This window comes from Physeter macrocephalus, unplaced genomic scaffold, assembly GCF_002837175.3.
Source record: "Physeter macrocephalus isolate SW-GA unplaced genomic scaffold, ASM283717v5 random_425, whole genome shotgun sequence".
Classification (NCBI taxonomy): domain Eukaryota; kingdom Metazoa; phylum Chordata; class Mammalia; order Artiodactyla; family Physeteridae; genus Physeter; species Physeter macrocephalus.
This window is the reverse complement of record NW_021145711.1, coordinates 29,873-55,676: the sequence shown is the minus strand read 5'-3', so window position 1 is coordinate 55,676 and position 25,804 is coordinate 29,873. Positions and strand designations below refer to the sequence as shown.

The 25,804-nt window shown below is 49.8% G+C and overlaps 1 protein-coding gene and 1 pseudogene across 8 annotated transcripts in view; one reads left to right on the top strand and one right to left on the bottom strand.

The window, feature by feature from the left end:
* Nucleotides 1–5,504: 5,504 nt before the first annotated feature.
* POU6F1 (POU class 6 homeobox 1) overlaps nt 5,505–25,804 on the bottom strand; it is a 32,882-nt gene continuing 12,582 nt past the window's right edge. For 2 of the 8 annotated variants that reach the window (XM_028485506.2, XM_028485505.2), the window contains 10 exons: nt 22,986–23,078; nt 21,028–21,223; nt 17,114–17,235; nt 15,998–16,223; nt 15,222–15,475; nt 14,469–14,597; nt 13,409–13,612; nt 10,817–10,958; nt 10,078–10,246; nt 8,152–8,985 (listed from right to left, as the gene is read on the bottom strand). In XM_028485506.2, coding sequence (XP_028341307.1) covers nt 8,640–8,985; nt 10,078–10,246; nt 10,817–10,958; nt 13,409–13,612; nt 14,469–14,597; nt 15,222–15,475; nt 15,998–16,223; nt 17,114–17,235; nt 21,028–21,223; nt 22,986–23,033 — 1,836 coding nt within the window. In that variant the 5' untranslated portion in view covers nt 23,034–23,078 and the 3' untranslated portion in view covers nt 8,152–8,639. Of the gene's footprint in view, nt 7,995–8,151; nt 8,986–10,077; nt 10,247–10,816; nt 10,959–13,408; nt 13,613–14,468; nt 14,598–15,221; nt 15,476–15,997; nt 16,224–17,113; nt 17,236–17,629; nt 18,446–21,027; nt 21,224–22,985; nt 23,079–25,804 lie in introns of those variants that run through there. The other 6 variants (XR_003678522.2, XR_003678524.2, XM_028485509.2 and 3 more) reach the window with 6 other exon arrangements.
* The window catches only part of LOC114485057 (swi5-dependent recombination DNA repair protein 1 homolog), a 6,057-nt pseudogene continuing 4,481 nt past the window's right edge, over nt 24,229–25,804 (top strand).

The following is a 25,804-nucleotide window of genomic DNA, read 5'->3' as shown; positions in this document are numbered from 1 at the left end:
TTATTTATTTATTTTTGGTTGTGCTGTGTCTTTTGGGAGGCGAATTCTTAACCACTGCACCACCCAATCCAGAGTATTTTTATTTTTTATTTTTTATTTTTAAAAATTATTTTATTTTATTTTATTTATTTTTGGCTGTGTTGGGTCTTTGTTGCTGCGCCCGGGCTTTCTCTAGTTGTGGCGAGAGGGGCTACTCTTCATTGTGGTGCGCGGGCTTCTCATTGCAGTGGCTTCTCTTGTTGTGGAGCACAGGCTCTAGGCACGCAAGCTTCAGTAGTTGGGGCACATGGGCTCAGTAGTTGTGGCTCATGGCTTAGTTGCTCCGTGGCATGTGGGATCTTCCCGGACCAGGGCTCGAACCTGTGTCCCCTTCATTGGCAGGCGGATTCTTAACCACTGCGCCAACAGGGAAGCCCCAGAGTGTTTTTAAACACCTCTTAGGTCGACCCAAGCCTTGTTTGAACAACTCTATCACTAGATGCACAATCTTGAACAAGTAACTTTGCATTCCTGAGCCTCAGTATTAATCCATAAATTAGTGAAAATAATACCTCCTACTAAGATTGTTGTGAGGATTAAATGAAATACTAAGATGCCACATAAGTAATACTTATTCAGTAAATATTAGCTCAAGTCTCCCATTAGCCCATTTCTGTTTCTCTGTTAAGATTGGGTTGGTATTATCCTGTTTAAAAACATTAGCTTACCTTGTTTGATGTGCTATGATTTTAGTAGCACTTTAATATATATATTTTTTCTCATTTAATCCTCATAAAAGTTTTCATTTTATTTTTTAACATGAGGAAACTGAGACTCAAAAGGACAGAGTGATTAAGCAGACTACAACCTGTTTAGAAATTATCCTGAAAGTTATTCTGATTCAGCAACTCCACTCTACATATATACCCTAGAGAACTCTTGTGCGTACATACCAGGAGACTTGTATGAGAATGTTCATGGCAGCACTATTTATAGCAGCAAAACAGAACAAAACAAATGTATGCCCACAAGAGAAAGGACAAACTGGAGTGTAATAGATTATTATACAGCAGTGAACATGAATATAGCTACACTCAAACACAGCAATAAATCAATCAGAATTGTGGGGGAAATGCAGAAGTGCTCATACAGTGTAACATCACTTTATAAAGCTCAAAAACCAGCAAAATTAAGCAATATATCATTTAGGGAAATATATATATATATATATTCCTAAATATATATATGTATATATATTCCTTTAAAAAGGAATGAAATGAGGGGCTTCCCTCATGGCGCAGTGGTTGAGAATCTGCCTGCCAATGCAGGGGACATGGGTTCAAGCCCTGGTCCGGGAAGATCCCACATGCCACGGAGCAGTTAAGCCCGTGCACCACAACTCCTGAGCCTGCGCTCTAGAGCCCGCTAGCCACAACTACTGAGCCCACACACCACAACTACTGAAGCCCGTGCGCCTAGACCCCGTGCTCTGCAACAAGAGAAGCCACCGCAATAAGTCCACGCACCGCAACTAGAGAAAGCCCGCGTGCAGCAACGAAGCCCCAACGCAGTCAGAAGTAAAGAAAATTTTAAAATTTACATATTAAAAAAAGATACACATGTACTTCTTCCAAGGTTTGAGCCTAAGTTTTAATTCTGAACCGAAACAAAGATTTCACAAAGGTCCTCCTTACCATTTATTAATTCTAAAACAAACAGAGGTGAAATGAAAAGTGACTCCTAAGGCTTGGCCCCTACCAACTGGAATACAGATCAGCCTTGAGATTTAGATCCTTGGGCCCGGGTCCCCCTGAGGGGAGAAGACCTTAGGCAGAGTGTTTACCCCTGGAATTCTGTGACTGTGGGGGGTTGACTTTTTCCCTCCTCTCCCTTCCCCATTGTAACTACTCTTGAAATTGGAGTGCCCGGGCTGGAAACAGGAATTCCAGGGGCAGCCCTGGGGGCTCTGCCTCCAAGAAAAATCACCAGGTGTTCCCCTGGAAATCCAGCAACATCTATCAAGAAACCAAAATTTTGTACCTATAAATTCATCCCACAACAAAAATCATGGTTCCTATTAGACATAATAAATATGACTAATTAACCAGAGCACCTGTGGCACAGAGCTCCAAATTCAGTATTCTGGACCATTGGGATCATGGTAAAGGGTTCATTTCCCTAGATTAGGCCCTGAAACTAGACACTGTTTAGATGGAACATAGCAGGACCTACCCTGGTGGGTGGAAACGTGGAAATCCTACCCAAAAGATCAGGACAGATAGCACCCCCAGGTCCCATCTTGTATGATGTAAGGTTAGGCACACAGGCTTTAGAGATAGCACATCTTGGTTTTAAGACCTGGTTCTGCTGCTCACAAACAAAACAACCCTGACTTGATTTCTCATCTTCTCTGTACCTCAATTTTTTATCTGTAAAATGGGTATAATAATAGTTCTTACTTTATAGAATTATGGTGCTAATTATGGTGCTAATGCATGTTAAGTGCTTATAAGAGTGTCTAGCACACAGTCAGTGATCAGTCAGGGTTAGCTATTATTATGATTGACAAAAAGGGAACCCTAGCACTTGTCCTGCCTACCTCTTAAGATTAATCAATTCTCTCAGAGGCTTGAGGGCTCAAGCTCCCTGGAGGATCAGTACCTATCCATTCCCTAGGTTTTCTTTCTCATTCATTTAAGAAAGTCAGTCACTGTTGCTGGGTCCCCAAGTCAATCACTGGGCATTTTCCTCCAGGTACAGGAAGAGACCATTATCCAGGCAGGCTTTTTTTAGGACTGACTATCTAGTTGGTTTTTTTGTTTGTTTTAATTGTTATTGGAGTATAGTTGATTTACAATGTTCTGTTAGTTTCAGGTATACAGTAAAGTGAATTAGTCATACATATACATATATCCACTCTTTTTTTTTTTTAGGTTCTTTTCCTATATAGGCCATTACAGAGTATTGAGTAGGGTTCCCTGTGCTATACAGTAGGTTCTTATTAGTTATCTATTTTATATATAGCAGTGTGTATATGTCAATCCCAATCTCCCAATTTATCCCTCCCCCCCTTATCCCCTGGGAACCATAAGTTTTTTTCCTACATCCGTGACTCTACTTCTGTTTTGTAAATAAGTTCATTTGTACCCTTTTTTTTTTTAGATTCCACATATAAGTAATATCATATGATATTTGTCTTTCTGTGTCTCAGTTACTTCACGCAGGATGACAATCTCTAGGTCCCTCCATGTTGCTGCAAATGGCATTATTTTGTTCTTTTTTAAGGCTGAGTAATATTCCATTGTATATATGTACCACATCTTATTTATCCATTCCTCTGTTGATGGACATTTAGGTTGCTTCCATGTCCTGGCTATTGTAATTAGTGCTGCAATAAACATTGGGGTGCATGCATCTTTTCAAATTATGGTTTTCTCCAGGTATATGCCCAGGAGTGGGATTGCTGGATCATATGGTAGTTCTATTTTTAGTTTTTTAAGGAAACTCCATACTGTTCTCCATAATGGTTGTACCAATTTATATTCCCACCAACAGTGTAGGAGGGTTTCCTTTACTCCACACGCTCTCCAGTATTTATTGTTTGTAGATTTTTTGGTGATGGCCATTCTGACCTGTGTGAGGTGATACCTTACTGTAGTTTTAATTTGCACTTCTCTAATAATTAGTGATGTTGAGCATCTTTTCATGTGTGACTATCTAGTTTTAACTCTTCACATCTTCCTACACTCCAGACAGCAAGCCTTTGAGGCCCGGTCTGGCTTTTCTGATGGACCCTGCAGTTGAGAGAAAAGGCGTCTGAAGTATAGGGCAGTCTTTTGGGACTGAGCCCTTTACCTGTGGAATCTGATGCCATCTCTGGGTAGGTAATGTCAGAATTGAACTGAGTTCTCAGACACACTGCTAGTGCCTGAGAAATGCTTTTTGGTGTGGGGAAGCCTGCACACACACTCATTGGAGTTGGGTTCAGGAGCCCAGAGGAACATCCCAGACTTGGGAATAGAAACTGCAGTCCCTCCACAAACCCACCCCTCTTCCTTTAAAGCCTTCCTGGGCCAGTTCGCCAGGAACCACACTCAAACTGGTCTGAGCCAGTGGTAACAGCTTCCACTGACTCTTCTGCTGGGAGCTGTTGGGAGATGCCTCTCTCCATTCAGGGCCAGTTGCCGCCCAGATTCCATTCACTCCCACACATCACAGTCCAAACCTTGCAGTGCTGATGCTGAAGCCTCTGTACATGCTTTCTCCCAGTAGCTTGAAGTCAGGGACTCAGCTCTTATTGTTTCCCTGAAAGGGAGGGTAGACATGCATTCAGTCATCTATCTGATATTTATCAAGCACCTGCTCTGTGCCCTTGGCCTCGGTCCTGAGGGGTTGCAGTCTAGTGTGGACAGCCAATATTAGGGTTGTGAGATCTATGCAGAGGTAAGTGCTGGCTTCTGTGTCATTTGGGGGCTCATTATTTCGAGTGCTGTAAAGCTCCTCTGATCCCCAAGCCTGACGTCAGAGTCTTAGACATCTCTTGTCCCTTGGGCTGGGGAGGGGGGTGGAGCATGATCTAGAACCCAGCACAGTGCCTGGCTCAGGAATGCTGGTTGGGTGGAATTAAAGGTGATGCCTTGTTCTCACCAGTTTAGATTATGTAGCCCAGACCTCATCAATACCAAGGAGGTGGCGGGGGTGGGGGGAGGGAGGGTTGCAGGGGAGCATGGCATGAACCCTACTCCTAGGAGGGAGAGACCCTTTTTACAGCCGTGCTCTCCCAGCCCTGAGCTCAGGTGGCAGGCCTGCCCATAACATTTGCAGGCCTGGGGAAAAGCACAAAGGAAGACTCACTTACCATATATCGAAATTTTTATAAAGCATAATCAACCTAATTGTGACTGTTCTCGCCTCCTATCATGATGAGCATACCTTCATAATGACCAGGAAGGCCAGGTTTGAAGTTGGACTTCTAAGACTCCTTGAAGTTCTGTGCTAGAATGTGCCCCAGTCCTGGCCCCCAGCCTGCAGCCTGTCTTCTCTTCCCCCTCGCAGCACCCCCTCACATTGCAAAGGGCTTTGTGTATATGTATAGGCATCCAGCCTGCACAGCCAAGCTCCATCCACCCAGCTTTCTTACAAACAGCTGCCTCTTGGTCACCTCTTGGGCCAGGAATGTGCACACCAACAGCACAATCTACTATCAGGACCTGGGGAAGAGGGGTTAGAAAGTGGGCTTGGCAGGGAATTGTGGAATCCTAGGTATCAGGGGGCAGTCTAGAAAGAGAAAGGGCACATCCCCTTGACCCTGCACCCCATGGGGAGAGATCCGGCTGGAGGGCCTGGGCAGGGAAGAAGGAGTTCAGGGCACTGATCCTCATCCACTTGCAATGGGATTTTCCAGGCCACAAACTCTGACAGCAAAGCCAGCTCCTCCCCTGGTCTCTGACACTGATTCCCTCACATCACCCTGAGAGGTAGAAGAGAAACAAGCAGACCAGTACAAAAGAAAAAATACTGTTTATTCCACACAACTACATCAAGTGCTTCTCCCCCATTCTCCCCTCCTCACCCCTCACTCCAGCTCTCAGCAGACTTTGTCCCATGTCCAGGATCAGTTAGAACCTCAGCATCAGAGCCTGGCCTAGGAGACAGGAAGGGAATCTAGGCATAGGAAGGTGATTGGATTTCCAAGGACACAAAAATGTCAGGGTCTCTCATTCCAAAGTCAAATGGGTTCCTTAACCCATTTGGCTGAATTCTTTCCCTGGACCCCACCTGGATAAAATGCCTTGATTAGTGCAGGGTCAAAGGCCCCAGCCAATTCATTAAGCCATAGAAAGTTTTGGTCTTTGAAACAATAACAAATAAAACACATGCAAACAGTTAAGCCATTTCTGCCCTCTCCTGCCTTTCCATGGTAAAGGAGCCACTGAGATCTGGCTGATAACCAGAGAGGTGCTTTCAAAACAAAATTGATATCAACTCCCTTCAGAGCCTGATGCTACTCAAAACAAAAATATAAACAAAACAAAAAACCCACCTCAGGGCCATCGCTGCTTTCCAGGGGCCCTGTGGTAGGGGAACAAGAGCAGAGATCAGGCCGGTGAGCTCTGGTTTGGGCACACTTCAGGGGCATCCTGTACCCCCCTGCCTGGGGAATTCAGCCTGCAAACATTCTGCCCCTGGACTTGTTCCTCTGAAAGACCAACCCCGTCATTCCAGCAGAGGAAAAAATGCTTTAGTTCTAGCCCAGCCTTGGGAAGACACATTTAGATGCGGGAGGAGCTAAGAAAGCATGGCCAGGCCTAATTTAGAGCAGCAGTTCATCAGCTTTTTCCTGCCGTGACACAGGACAGATGGTGTCCTCCTGCATATCCACTGCCACGGACACGCCCTGGGTTATATGCTACTCCCAGGGCACCAGCCACGACCCACTTCCATGACCCACTTGTCTCTCCCAAAAAAGAAAGCATATCGGAACACAAGGGCTTGAGGGTAAAAACCCATATCTGTCTAATTTATTGAACTATAAGTGACTGAATCCTTTACAAACTCTGGCCACTACTTTATTCTTACTGAAAACTTGTTTACAACACCCCTCTCAAGTGAGCTTGTCATCTCATTGAGACAGGCTGATAACCCTGAACTTCAGCGTGGAGCCTTACCCTTGGAGACGTAGTCTCTCCTGGGAGGCTGGGGCAGACAAGGTGCCCACCTGCTTCCTCATCCTCCACCACACTCGAGCGCGTTTGGTTGGTCAGGATGCAGTGGCGTGGGGTAGGCGGGAGCGGGCCATTGGACACACAGCTGCCCTCTCACTGGCAGAGCTACCAAGAGGACGGCCACACTGGCTTTGTAGGGCCTGGGAGCGGGGCAGCTGCAGGCAGGAAAGGAAACACAGCATACCAGAGGAAGCGAGGCTGGGCTCTGCACCAGTGTCCAACAGAGATGGTGATGTGCCCTCGCCTGGCAGTCACTTCTTCAGGGTTTACTGTAGAGACCTAGAGACCTGGCTCTGTAAGGACAGGAGTTTTGAAAGGAGGGGGGTTGCTGACCCTGTGACTTGTGTGGGACCCTTTAAGTCTAGTCTACACAGCAAGTCTGGGCTCATCTCAGCAAACCTTGCAGTGCTCTCCTGATCCCCTACTGAATTCCAGGGGAGGCCCAGCCACAGTGAGGCTGGGAAACTCACTTAACAGCTCGGATGAGATGCCAACCCCCAATGTACCATAGCTACCTGCTCTGAAGGCAAAACCCAGCCTGCTCCAGGGGTATTCTTAGCTCAGAAGCTCACTGGGGGGATTGCTTACACAAACACGTGGTCTAAGACTCTGGACAAAGTTAGATTTCTCCTCCAGTATCCAAGACTTCAAGTTCCAAAGAAAATTAGAGTTAAGTCACTTTCCACAAAGAGACCTTCCAGGGCTGCCATCAGCTCTTTCTGGATCTTGGCTTTTTTTCCCCAGGGCCTTGCTGTCTGGCTTCTTGTTTAATTTGCTGCTCTGAGAAGGGCTCAGGACTGGGGGGGGGCGGTGAGTGTGAGGACAAGAGAGAGTCAGCATTCCTTTCCTCATTCCGCCCCACCCCCACCCCCCCACCCCCCGAGGGCCTGCTTAGCTGGGCCGGGGGATTTTCCAGGCTGCAAGCTCTCTTAACCACACCATTCTGATGTGGAGATGGCCACGGACAGAGATCAGATTAAAATCTGGGAGGATGGCCTTATTTACTAAGTTCCCAACCTGCTATAGACCCAGGTCAACTCCAGGACAGCTAGAGTTCACTGTTGCTTCCTTCCAACATGATTTACAAAAGAAAAGGTTCTGCTTTAGGGCAATTTTCCACCCTCCCAAAGGAACCAGGGAGAGATGGGAGAGGAGATCACATGTTCTGGCCCCAGGGCTGTGGAAACCTTCTGACCTTGAGGTCGAGGCAGACCTGGCGTCTGACCTTCTGAGCAGCACATCACCCTTTTCAGAATTGTATGTGTTGGGTTCTTTCAGGGGACAGTGTACCTGCAGGCAGAGGGCGGGGGGGGCGGGGTGTGTGTGAGGCTGTGTTTCCGCTGGACTAGCCGCTGTACCTGCCAGAGGAGCAAAGGAGGAGGGAGAGTGGAAAGAGAATGCTGTCGAAAACAAGAGCTTTCGGGGGGCCGGTGTCCCGGCAGGGGGGGGGGGGGGGGGGGGGGGTGTGTGTGAGGCTGTGTTTCCGCTGGACTAGCCGCTGTACCTGCCAGAGGAGCAAAGGAGGAGGGAGAGTGGAAAGAGAATGCTGTCGAAAACAAGAGCTAATGGCCAGTGGTCCTCAGAGGCTGCTGCAGCCCTGCCCCAGAGAGGTGAGTTTCCGGTTCCCAACCAGAATTCACCCTTCAAAAACCACATTAGCAAAGTGCTTCTTCAAGTGACACCACAAATCCCCTCCCTTCTTGGCATGACCATCCCCAAGCCTGGAGGTCTCAGGCGGGCCCCACTGCCCTCCCCAGGATGTGGACGATATGGGGGGAGGTGAAGGTGGCTGAAACACAGGCGCACAGTGTAGTCTCACGACCCAGGACAAACACAGCCACGCGTGGCAGAATGACAGATGCCGCAGGGTGGTGGCTGCAGCCGGGTGCCAAGGGAAGGTACAAAGTGCTGGAACACAGGGCTGGGGGCTCAGCCCTAAGGGATCTGAAAGACATTCAGCTTGCTGGTGTTCTTGAGCGTCTGGCGCCGGTTGCAGAACCAGACCCGCACGACCTCCCGGTCGTAGTTGAGCTCCTTAGCGATCTCGGTGATCTCCTGGCCTGTGGGCAGCGGGTTCTTCTCGAAGTAGGCATTAAGAGCCTCTATGGCCTGGGGGGTAAAGGAGGTGCGGCGCTTGCGTTTCTTGGAGGGCTCACCTCCCACAAACTCCATCAGGTTCTGCTGGCCTTCCTGGTTCCGGAGTTCGGCTTCATTCAGCCACTTCTCCAGCACTGGCTTCAGCTTCTGCGCGCTCTTGGGCGTGATGTCCAGCTTCTCAAACCTGTAGGTGACCCAAGCCCAGGAAGGAACAGTGAGAGTGTCTTACTCCCCACGCCGGGCGTGAACGCTGTCCACAAGGGGCTGCTCCTCTTGGGGCTGGTGGGGCTGTGCTCGGTGTTCCCCTCACCACCCCCACTAAAACCCCCTGGCTTGGCCAAGCCCAGACTTCTCAGACTGTCCTGTATCCCAGGTCATAACAGGGAGACCATTCCCGTGGCCTCGGTTCAGTAGTGCGATGATAACAGGGCAACTGCTTTAATTAGCACCATTCCAGAGCTTTCATATCCAAATGGGTGAGGTCCTTTAAGGAGTCATCTTGAGAGGCCTCCAGAGATGCCAAACGGATGTCGTAAGTACTGTCCTCCTCCAACTGCAGCATCTCTAAGTCAGAATACTCTTTCTGGCTGAGCCCGGATGTGACTACAGAATTCCCAACATGGTACTCTAGTCTAATCTATAGAATTGGCAGGCAGATGAAACCTTTTGGCCATCCCTGAACCGTGTGTTTTTTCCTCTTTGAAACCCTCAGCTATCCTTCATTTCTTTTGTTTGTTTGTTTGTTTTTGGCCATGTAACGTGGCTTGCGGGATCTTAGTTCCCCGAACAGGGATCGAAACTGGGCCCCTAGCAGTGTCCTAACCATTAGACCGGCAGGGAATTCCCTACCCCTCTTTTAATACCGGCACCAGAACCAGTCTGTACGCTGCACACGGAAGAATCAGCTACATCACTTTATAGTCATGCCTCAAAAGAGGGGGAGATGGGAGCATGATAGGAGTGATAGTGTGTTACAGTTGAGAACCAAGCCAGAACTGAAGTTCTCACTTTTGTGACTAATTTCATAAGCTGTACTCCTGTCCCTCTAGGATCCCTAAATGGATTAGGATCCTGGCTTTCCCAAAAAAGACAGTATAAATACTCAGGATTTGGGGCTAAACTTCACAAAGACTTTGGCTACTCTAGGTGTTCATGTCTACCCTTAGAACAGCTTTCCTTGTCCGGAAGAGGGCAAAAGCCAGGGAGAATATGGAAAAGGGCCAGATACCTGGCACCCTGTGAGTGCCCTGACCTTGTCCAAGGCAGCCTTACTCACCGGCAGATGGCTGACTGGCTGTAGGCTGGGCCTTCCGTCGCGGTCAGGGCCTGACCCACCTGGGTCTGTGTGAGGCCCAGGGATAGCCGCCGGATCTTAAAGTTCTTGGCAAACTCCCGGATCTCTTCTAAGTTGATCCCGTCCTCATCCAGACTCGGGGTATGTGGCTCTAGGCCAGAGGAAGGGGGCAGGGGTGTGTGTAAGACAGACAATCATCACTGCTTATCTTGCCCATTGGCCTAGCCTGGTACTGAGTGAGGGATAAGGACATTTGACAAAAGGCCTATGTACCCTTAAGACCCTCATCACCCCTGTCCCCAAGACAAATAAGACTTGGGGGTAAGGGGCCAGGACCAATGTGTATAGAGGTAGAGGCCTATTTTCAAGTTCTTCCAGCTCTAACTGTTGATCCTCCCCCATTCTCCCCAGCCTGGCCCCAAGCACACCTGTTGGCCATCCACATTCCTCAAATACTGGGTGAGAGACCGTAGGGGAGACAGCCAATGGCTTGGCTTCTCAGAGAAGCAGCCAGACAGCCGGCTAAGCAGCCTCCACCATCATCATGCTTAGAATCCAGCTCCACAGAATGAGAATAAGAAAGCCAATTCCTGGCAATGGGCCTGTGCTCTTCCCCTGTGGACTCCAGGAAGTTTATTAAGGAGAGCGTCATCTAATGAGATCAGCATGTCCAAATAAATGCCTCTCCCCTTCTCCACAACCTTCTCTAGAAGCCACTTACTGGACACCAGCTGGCTGACAGTAGGGGTCTCTGAGCAGGTGATCGGGATGGGAACAGAGGCAGCTGGCTTGGCCGCTGGGGCTGGGCTGGCGATGACCACAGCTGGCTGGGGCATGGCTGCCGGGGGCTGGATGGGCTGCACCTGTGAGGAGAAGAGCCAACAAACCCCACTGCCCGCCTGCCTGTTTCATGGGGGTGGAGTCTCTGGTGGGGCCAGAGGCAGGGCAAAAGTGGGCATGGAGGGACTTCCCTGGTGGCGCAGTGGTTAAGAATCCGGCTGCCAATGCAGGGGACACGGGTTCGAGCCCTGGTCCGGGAAGATCCCACATGCCGCGGAGCAACTAAGCCCACGAGCCACAACTACTGAGCTGGAGTCCCACAACTACTGAAGCCCATGCACCTAGAGCCTGTGGTCCGCAACAAGAGAAGCCACCGCAACGAGAAGCCTGCACACCCACTGCAACAAAGAGTAGCCCCCGCTCGCTGCAACTAGAGAAAGCCCACGCGAAGCAACGAACACCCAACACGGCCACAAATAAATAAATAAATAAATAAATTTTTTTAAAAAGTGGGCATGGAATCCTCACTCACCCAGCACACTCCTACCTGTGCCCCATCAAAAAGCAAGACTAGAAGCTACGCATTAGCACCCACCCAATGATAATGACCTCCAAAATAAGCATAGAACGTGCCCCACCAAGCCAGGGCCTTGTTGCTGCCTATGACCTGGGAAGGTCAGAGGCTCAGAAAGGTTCAGCACACCTGGTCAAAGCCCCAACAAGGGTCCGCCCTTGAGATAACTGCTCTCAAATCTCTGCCCTCAAAGGAGAAACCTAAACCTGATTCTAGAGCCTCCAGGCCCCAAATATCCATTAATAGGGAACTGGCAAATGACTTCTGGGACCTCTCTACATTAAGATACTGTGCAACCATGACAAAGAATAAGGTTTATCTCTTAACTGCTGCCATGGAAAGAGCTCTGAGTCACAGTGCTAAGTGAAAGAAAAAAAAGTAAGGTGAAAAACAGTTTTTATGGAATAATTCCTTTAAAAAGACATATGAATTTAGCGGAAAAAAAAAATCTTGAGGCATATAAAGCAAACTGTCGACAGAAGTCATCTCTGGAAGTAGAGTTAGAAGGGATTTTTACTTTTTGACATCACACATAATGTTGGAATTTTTATAAATAACATGTATCGAATTTATAATCAGGAGAAACTATAAATATATGAAATTAGTATTTTTAGCATGATTTTTTTTAAAGCTTCCTGAAAGTGCAGATTTCTTTAGGATGGGTCCTGTCCCCTGAATTCTACCTCCTGGTAGCTTCAAGTCATTCCCTCGTCATCCCCAGGGCCTTGTTCAGAGCTCCTTGTCTCTGGCTAGAATTGTTTAAGCTGTCTCCTAACAGGGACGATGACTCAAGTCTCACCACAGTCCGATTCTTGGCTCCACCTGGATAACGGAGGGAACTTTTTAAATGCAAATCTAATCAGCCACTTCCCTGCTAAAAACCCTCCCACGACTCCCCACTACCTAATTATTAGTGACGACAATAAAAGCACCATTTTTCAAGTGCTCTCTGTGTACTAGAGTATAAACTGCCTTATGTGTAATCTATCCTTTAACATTCATAACCTTCTGAAGTTGGTACTCTCATCACCTCCATTTTATAGATGAGGCTAAGAGGTTATTCAGTGAAGATGGGAAGCTACATACCACTAACTTGTTAGAGATGTGAATTCTTGGACGCCACTCCAGACCAACTAAATCAGAGGCTCTGGGGTGGGGCCCGGGAATCTGCATCCCAGCAAGCCCTCCAGGTGGTTCTGCGGTACACTCACGTTTGAGAACCCCTGCTCTGGCACACTGTACTTCCTGCAATTCTGTGGAGGTAGAATACTCTCTCATCCAACTCATCCCTTTAGATTAGTTCAGTGTCCTACTCTACGAAGCCTTGTCAAACTCCCCAGTCTGCTGAGCGCTCCCTTCTCTGCGTTCCCAAAGCACCTTATCCTGCCCCTATCATAGCCTTTGTCACGCTGACTTATAATTGTCTCTGATGCCGGGCTACCTAAGGTTAGGAAGGGCATCTTATTCATCTCTACATCTTCAGCACCTGGAATACAGCAGGCACTCAAAAACTGCTCCTAGAATGAACACATAAATGAATAATCAATGCCACAGTGCAGGGTGGAGGGGTGGAGGGATGAAGGGGTCAAGAGGGAGAGGGTACAGAACGAACCTCCCAGGGACTTTCTAGCGATGTGTTCACCCTGGAGCTGACCAAGGCCCAGTTTACTTTGACCACCCCTGTCTGGCTTTCTCAGAGTGCTATTGACCTCTGAGGGCACATATACACTTGTTCGGTGTGTGTAGGGAAGGGGTCGGGGGATGGTGGTGCTGTTTTCCCAGGCAGAGAATGCGTGGACTCATGTGGACCTTCTACCCTGGAACCTCCCCCGGCTTTGGGGAGGTGCCCTGCTTTCCCAGGGGCTTCAGAAAATAGTGTTGCCCTGCTCACAGCCTGGAGGGAGGCCACCCATGCCAGACAGCACTGCCTGCCCCCATCCCCCAACCCAGCCCTTGTACCTCACTCTTAGCGGGGGACTCAGGAGTGCTTGGCTTCCGGGCAGCCATGGGAGAAGGCAGGGGGCTGCTGGCCAGGGCTGCGATCACCTGGCCCTGGGCGTTCAACAACAGCTGGGGGGTCACAGCCTGGACCTGCAGGCTTTGGGCCGGTGCTGGGGCCGCCATGCTAGCCGAGTTCACTACCCACGGAAGTGTTCCAATAACCTGGGAGGAAACACAGGGACCCCAAGTGTGAGGGCAGCGTCCAGGTCCACCCCCAACCCAAATCCCCACATTGGTAGGAAGGGACTTAGACAAATCACTTAACCCCTCTGGGCCTGTTTCCTCACAAGAAAGTGAAGGATTCACACCCTAGGGGCCGCTTCCTTTATTCTTTCTCCAGAGCCGTGGTGGGGCAGGAGTAGGTCTGCATGTGCATTCAGACAGATCTGGATGTGAATCCCTGCTCTGCGACATTTTAACGGTGCGGCTTAATTTCTCTGAACCTCAGCCTTCTCCCCTGTAAAACGGGAATAAAAATCTCCACCCAGGGCTTCCCTGGTGGCGCAGTGGGTGAGGGTCCGCCTGCCGATGCAGCGGACGCGGGTTCGTGCCCCGGTCCGGGAAGATCCCGCATGCCGCGGAGCGGCTGGGCCCGTGAGCCGTGGCCGCTGAGCCTGCGCGTCCGGAGCCTGTGCTCCGCAACGGGAGAGGCTACAACGGTGAGAGGCTCTCGTACCAGGGGTTAAAAAAAAAAAAAAAAAAAAAATCTTCACCCAGTAGGTGTGTTCTCAAAAAAAGAAGTGGGATAATGTATGAGAAAGCACCTAGCACAGAGGCTGGCCACAAAGTGAGTGCTCCATAAACGAAAACCCCCAGCTAGAGTGAGTACCACCAGGGCTGGATGGGGGCTATACCCCTGCCTGGCCTCAGCATCAGCAAAGAGCTGTCACACAAGAGGTATGAACAGCAGCTTGTCACCCTAGTTGAGTTCCTATGACCCTCAGCCCAAGTCCTGCCCCTCCTCCACAGCCAGCATCTCCACCAGTCCCCACCCCTCGGCCTGGCTTTGACCACTTGCCTGTCCCTGAGCGTTGGTGAGGATCTGACTGCTGATCCCCGGCATGCTGGGAACGGCGTTGGCAATGACCGGAGTTGTAGTGAGGGAGCCCAGGATCTGGGTCTGTCCCCCGAGGGAAGCAGCACTGATCTGTGGGTGGAGGAAGAGCCTTGCTCAGAGGCGATGGGGCGAGAAAGAGCCCAAGGCAGAGGGAAGAGGGCTGAGGGTACCGGGGCGGGGGGTATGGATGCTGGGTAGATGTAAATGTGGGCTGCAGGCCCAAGTCCACCAGCTGAACAGTGTCCAGGGCCAGGGGCTGCAAGGGGTGAGCAGGGACGGGTGGGGTCTCAGTCATGGAGGAGTAACTCTGGCTGATCTTTCGGGCTAGCCCTGGGAGGGTAGGAAGGCCAGACTGGAGGGGCTGATGTGACTCTAGTCACATCTAACAGCCTCTAGCTCCACCTTAGCGACAGCTCACAAGTTTGCAATCCCCAGACATCATCCCACCCTCCAAGGCTGGTCCAGTGGTTCAGGTTCTGGAGGATTTGCCCAGCGCTCTTGGCAGAGGTTGTCTGCTCTTGTCTGGGACGGATGGGCTGGCAGCTGCAGGGGAAGGCCTCAGAAGGAGCCTATCTGTGCCGAAGTGTTGGAAGAGAGCCGTGTTCAGGGGGCTGGTCCTCCACCTCCTTCCTCCCCCGAGGGAAGGGTCAGGTTCACCCTTGGCCAGAGATTCGGTCCATCCCCGTTTAGCCCCTGGTGAGGGCAGCAGCTTACGATTCCTGGGCTAAACGCGAAGCCTGCAGGCTGAACGGTGATCTGTGGGGGGCTGTCCACTGGCTTGGGGGTGGGGGCAGTCGCGGTGGCAGCAGTGGGCTGCGGCAGAATGGCAGGTGTGGTCTGCAGCAGCGGCTGGGTCTGGATCAGCGTCTGGGGCTGGGCTGGCGGTCGGGGCCGGGTGGGCGAGGAGGCCTGGGCCGGTGGGGCAGCTTGTACAGGTGCTGGGAGAGCGGCGTTCAGCACGGCAGCTGCTATGGAGCAAGGCAGAGACAGAGGTGCTCAAATGCCTAGCCGTAGCCCAGGGAGGTTCCAATCCCTAGGGATCTGGCACGAGAACGAGGGGGGGTTGGGGCAGGGGGGGCAGGCAGCTGTGATTCACTTGATCTTGGCGGGGGCGGCACATGCCAACTTCTCTCATCCCCCCTCCCTTGGGCCTGGAGAGGTGTAGATTCAAAACCAGAAGTTGAATCTTCTTGCAGTCCTTCTCAGGAGGCTGGTCACGGGGTGAGTTCTGGCGTAGGGGGGAAGGGTAGTCTCAGACAGTTGGCTGAAGGACGAGAGGCCTGCTGGGCCAGCACGGTGCCATGGCCTAGAGTCCCGAGGTGGTGCAGCAGCTCTGTGGCTGGGTGCCTGGGACACCAGATCCAGACTCCAGGGCTGTCGCCCTGGGACAGGGCCGCGGGTTTGGAGTCCAACATGGCAAGCACACGTGCAGGGATGGTAGTGTAAGGTGGTGGGCAGCCTGGTGCAGTCCTGGGGAGAGTTGCCATTACCTTGGAGACCGGCTAAAGGTGGCTTGAAAACTCCCCCCGTGGGAGAAGCAGCGGTCAGTCCTGGGAGGGCAGCCACGGTTGCTGTAGGAATTGTCCACACGGCCAGCCCCTGCTGACCAGCCACTTGACCTGCAATACTGATGGGGATAAGAAGAGGTTGAGTAACTGCCCCTGCTGGAACCATAACTCCTGTCAGAACTGTGGCTAAGTTTTCCTGAGTCAAGACCTGCAAAAGCAAACGAGATTTCAGAAAGAAAAGAAAAAATAAAAAATCAACATTGACAGCGCAAACGCTGGGTCTCTCAGACCCAGCTGAGCACACACAAAGCATTCTGAGGGCACTGGGAAAAGGCCACGTGAGGGCGGGGAAGAGACAAGCCCTAGCTGGAGGCCCCACCCCGCCCGAGGGGGCACCTGGACTGGACTATCCCGCCTTCAGAGAAGCAGCCCATATCAGGGACAGGGCCTAGCCCTGCTCAAGGACCAGAAAGGGTCACAGGCCTCTCCGACCACGGTCTGGCGCCTCCCAAGCCTTCCCCGGTCCCTTGCCCACAGGACCAATGCTTTGTGGCCAGGAAGCAGGGGGCAGGGGCTGGTGGAACCAAGTGGTCAAGACCCACAGGGGCCTGCGGGAAGTTCTGATGGAGGACAATCCTGATGGATGCCTTGGAGAACTGTGCTTGCAGTGAAAGGTCACAGGGAGCTCAGCATGCCTGGAGGCCCCTGGAGACAGCTTCTCACTGAGCTGGGGCTGCCCCTGGCTCTAAATGAGGACCAAAAATCCATTAACTCTTCTAGGCATCCCTTAGAGGGGCTGACAAGGGTATTCACTCACTTAGTCATTAGATGACTTGAAGGAGTTAATGTAATCTCTATTATCCTTCCTGGACCCAAGGAGATTTACCTGGCAAACGCAGATCTACTCTTCCCAGGGGGCCTGATCTGGGGCAGGGGAGAGGCCAGGGGTACCTAGTAGGAGACTCCCTCCCTCAAGCCACAGCCCCTTCCCTGTCCTGCCTCATGAAGTTCCCAGATCCCATGGCCAGCCCATGTTAGCTATCCCATGCCTTGCTCCTGCCCACTGCCCTCTGTCCAGCTCCCTGGGGTGGCCCTTACCTGGGGGGCAGCTTGTACAGCCAGTGGCGTCAGGGTCTGCGATGCCTGAGGCTGGCATGGGGCTTGGCTGAAGGTGGCAACGGCAGGGGCAGGGCTCGGAGGCATCCCCGGGAGTGACTTCACTTCAAGTGGCATTGGGAGAAAGAGGGACAAGGAGTGAGCCTGGATGAGTGTGACAACCTTCAGCCCTACATTGTACTTCTGCATAACCCGAGGCCAATCACTGGCCTTCCCTGGCCCACAGAGGCAGCTTCCCAAAAGCTGCGGGTAGTGAGAATAGGAGGCTGGAGAACCCTGTGCCAGACCTGGAAGGTAGGCCACCCTCTTCCCACATGTGGATGAAGAAAATGCAGACCCAGGCACAGCTGGGTATCAGTCTCTCATCTCCTGGCTCTGTAGGATGCTAGGACCTATCACGTAATCAGTCGTAGAAAGGAACATGTGTCAGGGAGAGAAGGAGCTACAATCAATGGGATTGACTGGCTCATCCAGCAACTGGATCATTGTTCACCCTACCTTCAGGCTACGTTTTGGATGCAGGTGCTGGCTTGGGGAAGGGGCAGGACTCCTGTAGGGTGAAGTCTTGGAAGTGACATGTCTTGGCCACACTCAGGATTACAGGGGCTCTCCAGGCCAGGCAGCTTTTCTTCTTGCCATTCCCTGAGGTCTGAAGTCTGGGTAAGCAGCTTCTAGGAAGTTCTAAAGGAACTTCCCATGCATTGGAGCTTTTCACCCAGGTGAGAGCTTCCTCTTGCCACCTGGATTTAGTTAGGTACTGGGACCCGTGCCAGGAAACCTCTTTAAAGCCACAAAACAATGCGGAGAGGGGTTATTATTTAATATATGGTGAGACATTAAAGAGAATCTAGGTGTTGTGTGTTCGACCAGATCAGTGGTTTCCTTTTTTTTAATTTTTTTTTTTTATATAGCAGGTTCTCATTAGTTATCCATTTTATACATATTAGTGCATATATGTCAATCCCAGTCTCCCAATTCATCACACCAGTGGCTTCTAAATACTGACTGGGTATAGGTTTCCAGGCCCTAGTCTAGGCCTACTGAGTCCGAATGTCCAGGAGTGGAGGCCAGGAACCTTTCACTCTTTTGCTTTTAAGCTCCCTTGTGATACAGCACACAGACAAAGTGGGAACCACTGAACTAGATAACCTTCCAAGCCTGCATTCCCAGCCTGTGTTTTAATCTGGAAAGGCACCAACCTAAGTAAGGACTAGACTGTTTACAGTATATAATTTAAAAATCCAGATTGCTTAAAGAATGAAAGAGACAAGCAACGACCACAAAAGCCTTATAAAATACTAAAGAAAACAAAATGGCAGATTTATCTCCACTGTGAAGGGGAGATACATTTCTAACTATTGAAAAAAAAATCAGAGAAATTTAAAAAATCTGGAAATTTAAAAAATATTTTGCTTGACAAAGCATAATGAAACCTAAAAAGAAAAGTGAGGAAATGGGAATGTGATAAACACGAGTGATGAAAGCTTACCATCTGTATAGTCATTTCATTAGGATATGCTGTATTTCCAGAGTAGGACCATGGGCCCTAGGGTTTACCTACATTTAGGGTTTTTGTAGCTTCCTGCTAGACTGCTTTTCAGGAAGACTGAACCAATTTACAGCACCATCAACAATGTACCTGTTTCCCCACAGCACCACCCAATTTAGGTTTTATCACTGTTTATTTATTTTTCTGGCTTAATAGGCATAGGTGGTACCTCATAGCCAATTACTTTTTCTCTCATTGATAGCAAGATTTTGTATTTTTCCGTGTGATGACTTCCTTCTATGTAAACAATTGGCTTCTCTTCCAAAGGAATTTGGGTGGACTACACCTCAAAGAAAAATAAAATTAAAGGGCCATTCAAAGCAGCACTGTTGGGCTTCCCTGGTGGCGCAGTGGTTGAGAGTCCGCCTGCCGATGCAGGGGACACGGGTTCGTGCCCCGGTCCGGGAAGATCCCACATGCCGCGGAGCGGCTGGGCCCGTGAGCCACGGCCGCTGAGCCTGCGCGTCCGGGGCCTGTGCTCCGCAACGGGAGAGGCCACAGCAGTGAGAGGCCCGCATACCATAAAAACAAACAAACAAACAAAAAAACCAAACAAACAAAACAAACCAAAGCAGCACTGTTTATGACAATGAAAAATCAGACAGTTTGATAATAGCCAAAACCAGAATCAGATGAGTGAATCTGTCAATAAAGGACATGGAATACGAAATAATATGGTGGTAAGTGTCATGCTACTTAGGCTGCCCTCAGGGGCTACACCTATAAAAATGTGTATGTGTGACAAGGTCTGGGTAATAATTTAGAGTGACACAAATCACTCGATTCTTTTTTCATCCTGAAAAAGTTTCCTCTTACTTAGTTTTATTTTGTTTTAAGAGGAAACACTTCTCAATATTGCATACACAGAAATGTTCCATCAAAGCCACAGTTTAAGCTGGCAGCTCCTTAGGAGGTACCATCAACATACCTCCCTTCCCTGCTTGACAATGACTGAAATTCCTTTATAAAGAAGACTTTGGTGAAAAGCTTAAGTATACAAACTTCTGGAAGAAGGTGCACACCACCATGAACACTCATGCTAAGGTGTAAATAATTGATCTCTGATCAATTCCTGAGAGCAGGTTTTGGATAAGGAGCACAATTAAGGCACCAGAAGAAATGAGATACAGAAGATGGATGAAAGGGTAAAAAAGGAAGTTAAGGCACTGTGGATAAACCTGCAAAGAAATGGAAAGGGTGGCCGAGATGGAGAATCCTTGTCTTCCCTGCCTGCTCACCAGGGCACTGGCCCATGGGAGCAGGTGATGGGTCATCCTGGCCTCAACAAGGAAGCAGAACATTTCCAGGCTAGGGGAAAATGGTCACGTCTCTTGTCATTCCTTTACTCAAAAGGAGAAAAGATAACCCGGGTTACTAGGGTCCCAAATGGATCTGCACACTGATTTGCGAGTAGATCGAGGGAGGTGAGATCTGGCAGGGGTTTTGTTAAAGAGTTGCCTGTTCTCTTTGCTCTCTTCTTGTCTCCTCCTCTTGGCCCACACCCTCTCCCCCAACCACATCTCCAATCTAGGGAAGGGGTGAAGTTCAGCAGAAAGCGAGGGGAGATGAATCATGGCTTTCTGGGGGAATTGGCAAGGGAGGCCCCAGGCTTCCTGCAAAAGGTGTTAATAAGGGTTAATGAGGAAAGTCAATGAAAGGGTGCCCTGTGCCCAGAGAGCAGTGCCTAGGACCAGCCCCAGCTTCTAGAACAGCCCAGGCTGTCTCACAGCTGTACTGCAGGGTCATTAGGGGAGACAGTGTGAGTCAATCAGCCATATACATTCCACATGCAGGAGAATCAAACTCATGCCCTGAAGTCATCTTTGGAGAATAAGAGCACAAAGAAGCCCACCAGGCTAGACTCATGCCAGGCCAGCTGGGAGCGAGGAGCTGGGATTCTACGAGGCCCTTCCTAACACACACATCCTTAGTCCAAGGTGGGTATGATGGCCTCCCATCCCCAACTCCTGGCACCGCCCAGCTCCACCTCAAAAGGTACTGATTTGGAAGGGCTGGCAGGATCCTGAAGGCTTAGTCCTCTCCGCCTTGAGCTTAAGGGTCTGGTTTAGACCTGGAGCCCTCTCTGAGGTTAATTCAATCCCCTCACCCTGACCCATCCCAGTTTAGGTCTGTGAGTGACTGAAACCAGAACTAAAGTTCCAGGGATGAGGAGTGGCCTAGGAGCTGACCAACAGTACAGACTGTGACCAGAGGCTGTCCAGTGGACAGGAAGACAGTGAGACCCTAAAGCCACCTTGCCCCCTCCGGCTTCATGCTGGCTCTCCAGGGGGAACATAGGAGGGGACTCAGGCGGAGCAATGCCACATGGGAGCAGGTAGCCTCATACCAGTTGCCTCTGCGGAGGAGTCTGGGTTGTCTGGCCCAGCTTCACCAGCAGCTTCACCGGCTTTGGCGGGGCCTCCGCTCTGGGAGCCCTCGGCGGCCACACCTTCCAGTGCTTTGCCCTCCTCCTCAGCAGGGATCTGGGCATCCACTCCAACCTCCAGAACTCGGATGGTCTCATGGCCTGACATCACGATGACCTGCAAACAGAGGACGGGGACACTGCTGGGGGGAGGGGCAGATCAGCCCTGGGAACCGGAGCTCTATCTAGGTATGGCTGAGGGAGAGAGGAGAGTGCATGTCAGTATGCAGACCTCCTGTCTCAAGGACTGTGTGCTCTGTGAGAATTCCAGGGCCTGGAGCAGACTGTAGCTCCCTGATTCCAGGGAAGGCGGTACTAGGAGAAAGTAGGCCCTGGTGACAGGGAGAAGGGCCTGACACAAGCTAGGAAAAGTCCCACAGAGCCAGACCACTTGGGGACATTTCTATTTGCTTCCTCTCTTGGACTCAGTTCAGGGAGTGGTAAATGGCCTCTCCCACAGCCTCGCAAGGTCGTCTTCTTGGCTGCTAGGATATTGGAGTGTGATTACGATGGCCCCTAACACCGTATCCACAGCTTAAGCTGGGACAAGAAGCAAATACCTCTTCATGTCCCTCGAGTTATTATAGGAGTAGAAAATGAATGCTCCACGATACTGAGTAACTTTTTAAGCTTAAGTTACTTTTTAAGTAACTTTTTATGGTTCCTTTATTTCCAAAACTCTGGGGTATGGGCCAAGGTTTCCCTCCAAACCAACTTCCTGAAGCGAGCGTCAGGAATCCTGAAGACGTGGCCTCCCGCTGGCCCTCCTGGACTGGTGCTTTGTACCCTGTGGGCCTGCAGCTCCAGTGTGCCTTCTGCTGTGGGCGTGCTCTGACCTGGAGGGGAGCCCCCATGCCCAGCAATGCAGGCAGCCCCTGGGCCTCCTCGGAACACTGGGTCCCCTTTCCTGCTCAAAGAGCCGGCACTCAGCGCTTTACGTCCAGCACTGACATGCTTCCAACTGGGCCATTCAAGAGTCAGGGACACGCAGTACATTAAAAAGCTCTGTGTCAGGCCTTCCCTGCGCTCCGCCTAGGCCTGAAGGCACTCCCACAACACGCTCCTTAGGCCTGAAAACTGGATCCAGCCAGAGACTGCTGGAAAAAAAGCAACACTGTGACCCATCAGAGGAGTATGGTTGCAATAACCCCCCAGGCAGTTCCCTTTCTGACTCAAACTTGACCTATGAAGGGACTTTACTCCCATCACATTTTAAGAGATGTTAGTTAATCTTTTTTCTCCTTTTAAAAATTACATGAGTCGGAAATTCCCTGGCGTCTCACTGCCAGGGGCCTGGGTTCGATCCCTGGTTAGGGAACTAAGATTCCATAAGCCACGCTCTCAAAAGAAAAACAAAATTACATAAGTAATAAAAGGTCATTGCAAGAAAAATTAGAAAATGATATATAAGCAAGAAAAAAATTAATTTCCTGATATCCAAATCTTTCCCCATGTTAACTTCTACATATTTTCACATTTTCATTTCACTTTTTTTTTTTTTTTTTTTTTCGAGTACGTGGGCCTCTCACTGTTGTGGCCTCTCCCGTTGCCGAGCACAGGCTCCGGACGCGCAGGCTCAGCGGCCATGGCTCCTGGACCGGGGCACGAACCCGTGTCCCCTGCATCGGCAGGCGGACTCTCAACCACTGCGCCACCAGGGAAGCCCTTAATTTCACTTTTTAAAGTCACAGCTTAAGTCCCCAAACCCAGCCCCTGAGAAATCCTAGCTGGCAACTATATCTGGATAGGTAAAGTGACGATCCGGACGGGTGTTTCTGGTAAGAAACAGACAACGAGGGGCTCTATGGAGTTTTCCTCCTTGCCCACACCCCTCGGTCCATTACCCGCACTCCCCCACCTCTTCCTGCCCCAGAAGATACCTGCTCATTGACAGTCAGAGATGAGTCTGGCCCAGCTCCAGGATCCATGGTCACTTGTCAGGGTGTGGTGGGGCTGGCCCACACCTACACATCCTGCAGGGTGAGATGGGATGGGAAAAGCAAAGGCTGATGCGACATAGTAATAAAATTTCCATGCCATCTCAAAAAGTCAGAAGTAGAATGGAAGGATGAGAGAGAAGCTAAGGTCTCCCAGGCATGTGTAGAAGTAAAGGAAATAGTATTCTAAGGATTTTAAAATTAAAGTGTCTCACTTCCTACAGCATCCTAGGATAACCTACACTCAGGAGGAGCAAGGGTGACGAGAGGAAAGAGGGGGCCAGGCATCTTTCCCTGGGAGTTCCCCAGTCCAGTGGGAAAGAGCAGACCCAGTAGAACCCAAGGTGACTTTGACCCAGACTCTCAGAACCAGACACAAGTAAGGAGCACACTGGGTATCAGAGCATTTCTCAGGGGAGGGGTCTGAGTGGACTTCCTGGAAGAGATGGTAAAGATAGGAATAAATTAAAACAGTTGTCTCAAACTCATGTGTCTGATTATCACCTGGAACACATTAAAAATGCAGGACCTCCCTACTCCGATTTCCCCAGACCAAACATCCCCAGGGTCTGATTTAGTAGGTGGGTGCCCCCAAATCAGCACTCAGGGGATTCTGTGGCAGTGGTCCAAGAACCATACTGGCCTTTAACATGGGAGGCAGGACAACATCCCAGATGGTGCAGCAGCTGCCACATGCAGTGAGACAGAGTGAAACAAGCCCTTATGAGAAACAGGTGGTCTTGCTGGAGCCACAAACCACAGTCACAAGAAACAGAGGTAATAAAGGGGACAACTAGTTTTAGACACTTATATAGAAAAGAGTAAATTAACCTCTATTCTGAGTGTCCACTGTGCTAAGCATTTTATGGAACACTAATTCACATTATTACTCATGCCAGCTGGGGGATGGGAGCATTAATATCACCATGTTATGGCTGAGGACACTAAGCTCGGAGAAGTGTTCTGGATTCCTCACCTTTCTCTTCCTCTTCCTCTTCTACCCCTGGGTCCGCTTCGTTTGTTTTCCGTTTTTTTTGTTGTTGTTGTTATTTTATTAATTGAGGTAAAATTCACATAACATCAAATTTACCATTTTAACCATTTTAAAGTGTACGACTCAATGGAATTCAGTACATTTACAGTGTTGTGCAACGATCACCACTATTTAGTTCCAGAACATTTTCATCATCCAAAAGGAAATCCCATACCCATTAGCAGTCACTCCCTTTCCCTGCCAACCCCCAGCCCCTGGCAACCACGAATCTGCTTTGTCTCTGTGGATTTGCCTATTCCCGATATTTCATATAAATGGAATCATACAATATGGGGCCTTTTTGTGTCTGGCTTCTTTTACTTTGCAGAATGTTTTCAAGGTTCATCTGTGATGCAGCATGTATCAGTGCTTCATTTCTTTTCACAGAAAAGAACTGTGAAAAAATTCCATTGTATGGGCTCTCGCACTCTCTGGGGAAGGCGGAAGCACAGGTAAACCAAGATTTCATTTCCAAGATGGAAAGTCCATCAGACTCAGCTGTGACTTTACCCCAGCGCTCCACAGGTCTGTGCCAATCCATCACCTCCCCACACAAATAGTTCAAGAAAACAATCTGTGCGTGCAACACTTAGAGAACGATAAAGGAAAACAAGATCTTCATTTAATTTCCATAATTAAATGGCGTGGTAAAATGTCTTAAAGTCAAGAATGAAAAAAACAATCATTTTGACCCGCCTCCTAGAGTAATGGAAATAAAACCAAAAATAAACAAATGGGACCTAATGAAACTTAAAAGCTTTTGCACAGCAAAGGAAACTATAAACAAGACGAAAAGACAACAAAACTGGGCAGAAGACCTAAATAGACATTTCTCCAAAGAAGACATACAGATGGCCAAGAGGCACATGAAAAGCTGCTCAACATCACTAATTATTAGAGAAATGCAAATCAAAACTACAATGAGGTATCACCTCACACCGGTTAGAATGGGAATCACCAGAAAATCTACAAACAACAAATGCTAGAGAGGGTATGGAGAAAAGGGAACCCTCTTGCACTGTTGGTGGGAATGTAAATTTACACAGCCACTATGGAGAACAGTATGGAGGTTCCTTAAAAAACTAAAAATAGGGCTTCCCTTGTGGCACAGTGGTTAAGAATCTGCCTGGCACAGTGGTTAAGAATCTGCCTGCCAATGCAGGGGACACAGTTTCGAGCCCTGGTCCAGGAAGATCTCACATGCCTTGGAGCAACTAAGCCCGTGCGCCACAACTACCGAAGTCCACGTGCCTAGAGCCTGTGCTCCGCAACAAGAGAAGCCACCGCTATGAGAAGTCCACGCACCGCAAAGAAGAGTAGCCCCTGCTTTCCACAACTAGAGAAAGCCTGTACGCAGCAACAAAGACCCAACACAGCCAAAAATAAAATAAATAAATTTTTAAAACAGTTCCACTGTAAAAAAAAAAAACAACTAAAAATAGAATTACCATATGACCCAGCAATCCCACTACTGGGCATATACCCAGAGAAAACCATAATTCAAAAAGACACATAGGGCTTCCCTGGTGGCGCAGTGGTTGCGCGTCCGCCTGCCGATGCAGGGGAACCGGGTTTGCGCGCCAGTCTGGGAGGATCCCACATGCCGCGGAGCGGCTGGGCCCGTGAGCCATGGCCGCTGTGCCTGCGCATCTGGAGCCTGTGCTCCGCAACGGGAGAGGCCAGAACAGTGTGAGGCCCGCATACCGCAAAAAAAAACAAAAACAAAAAA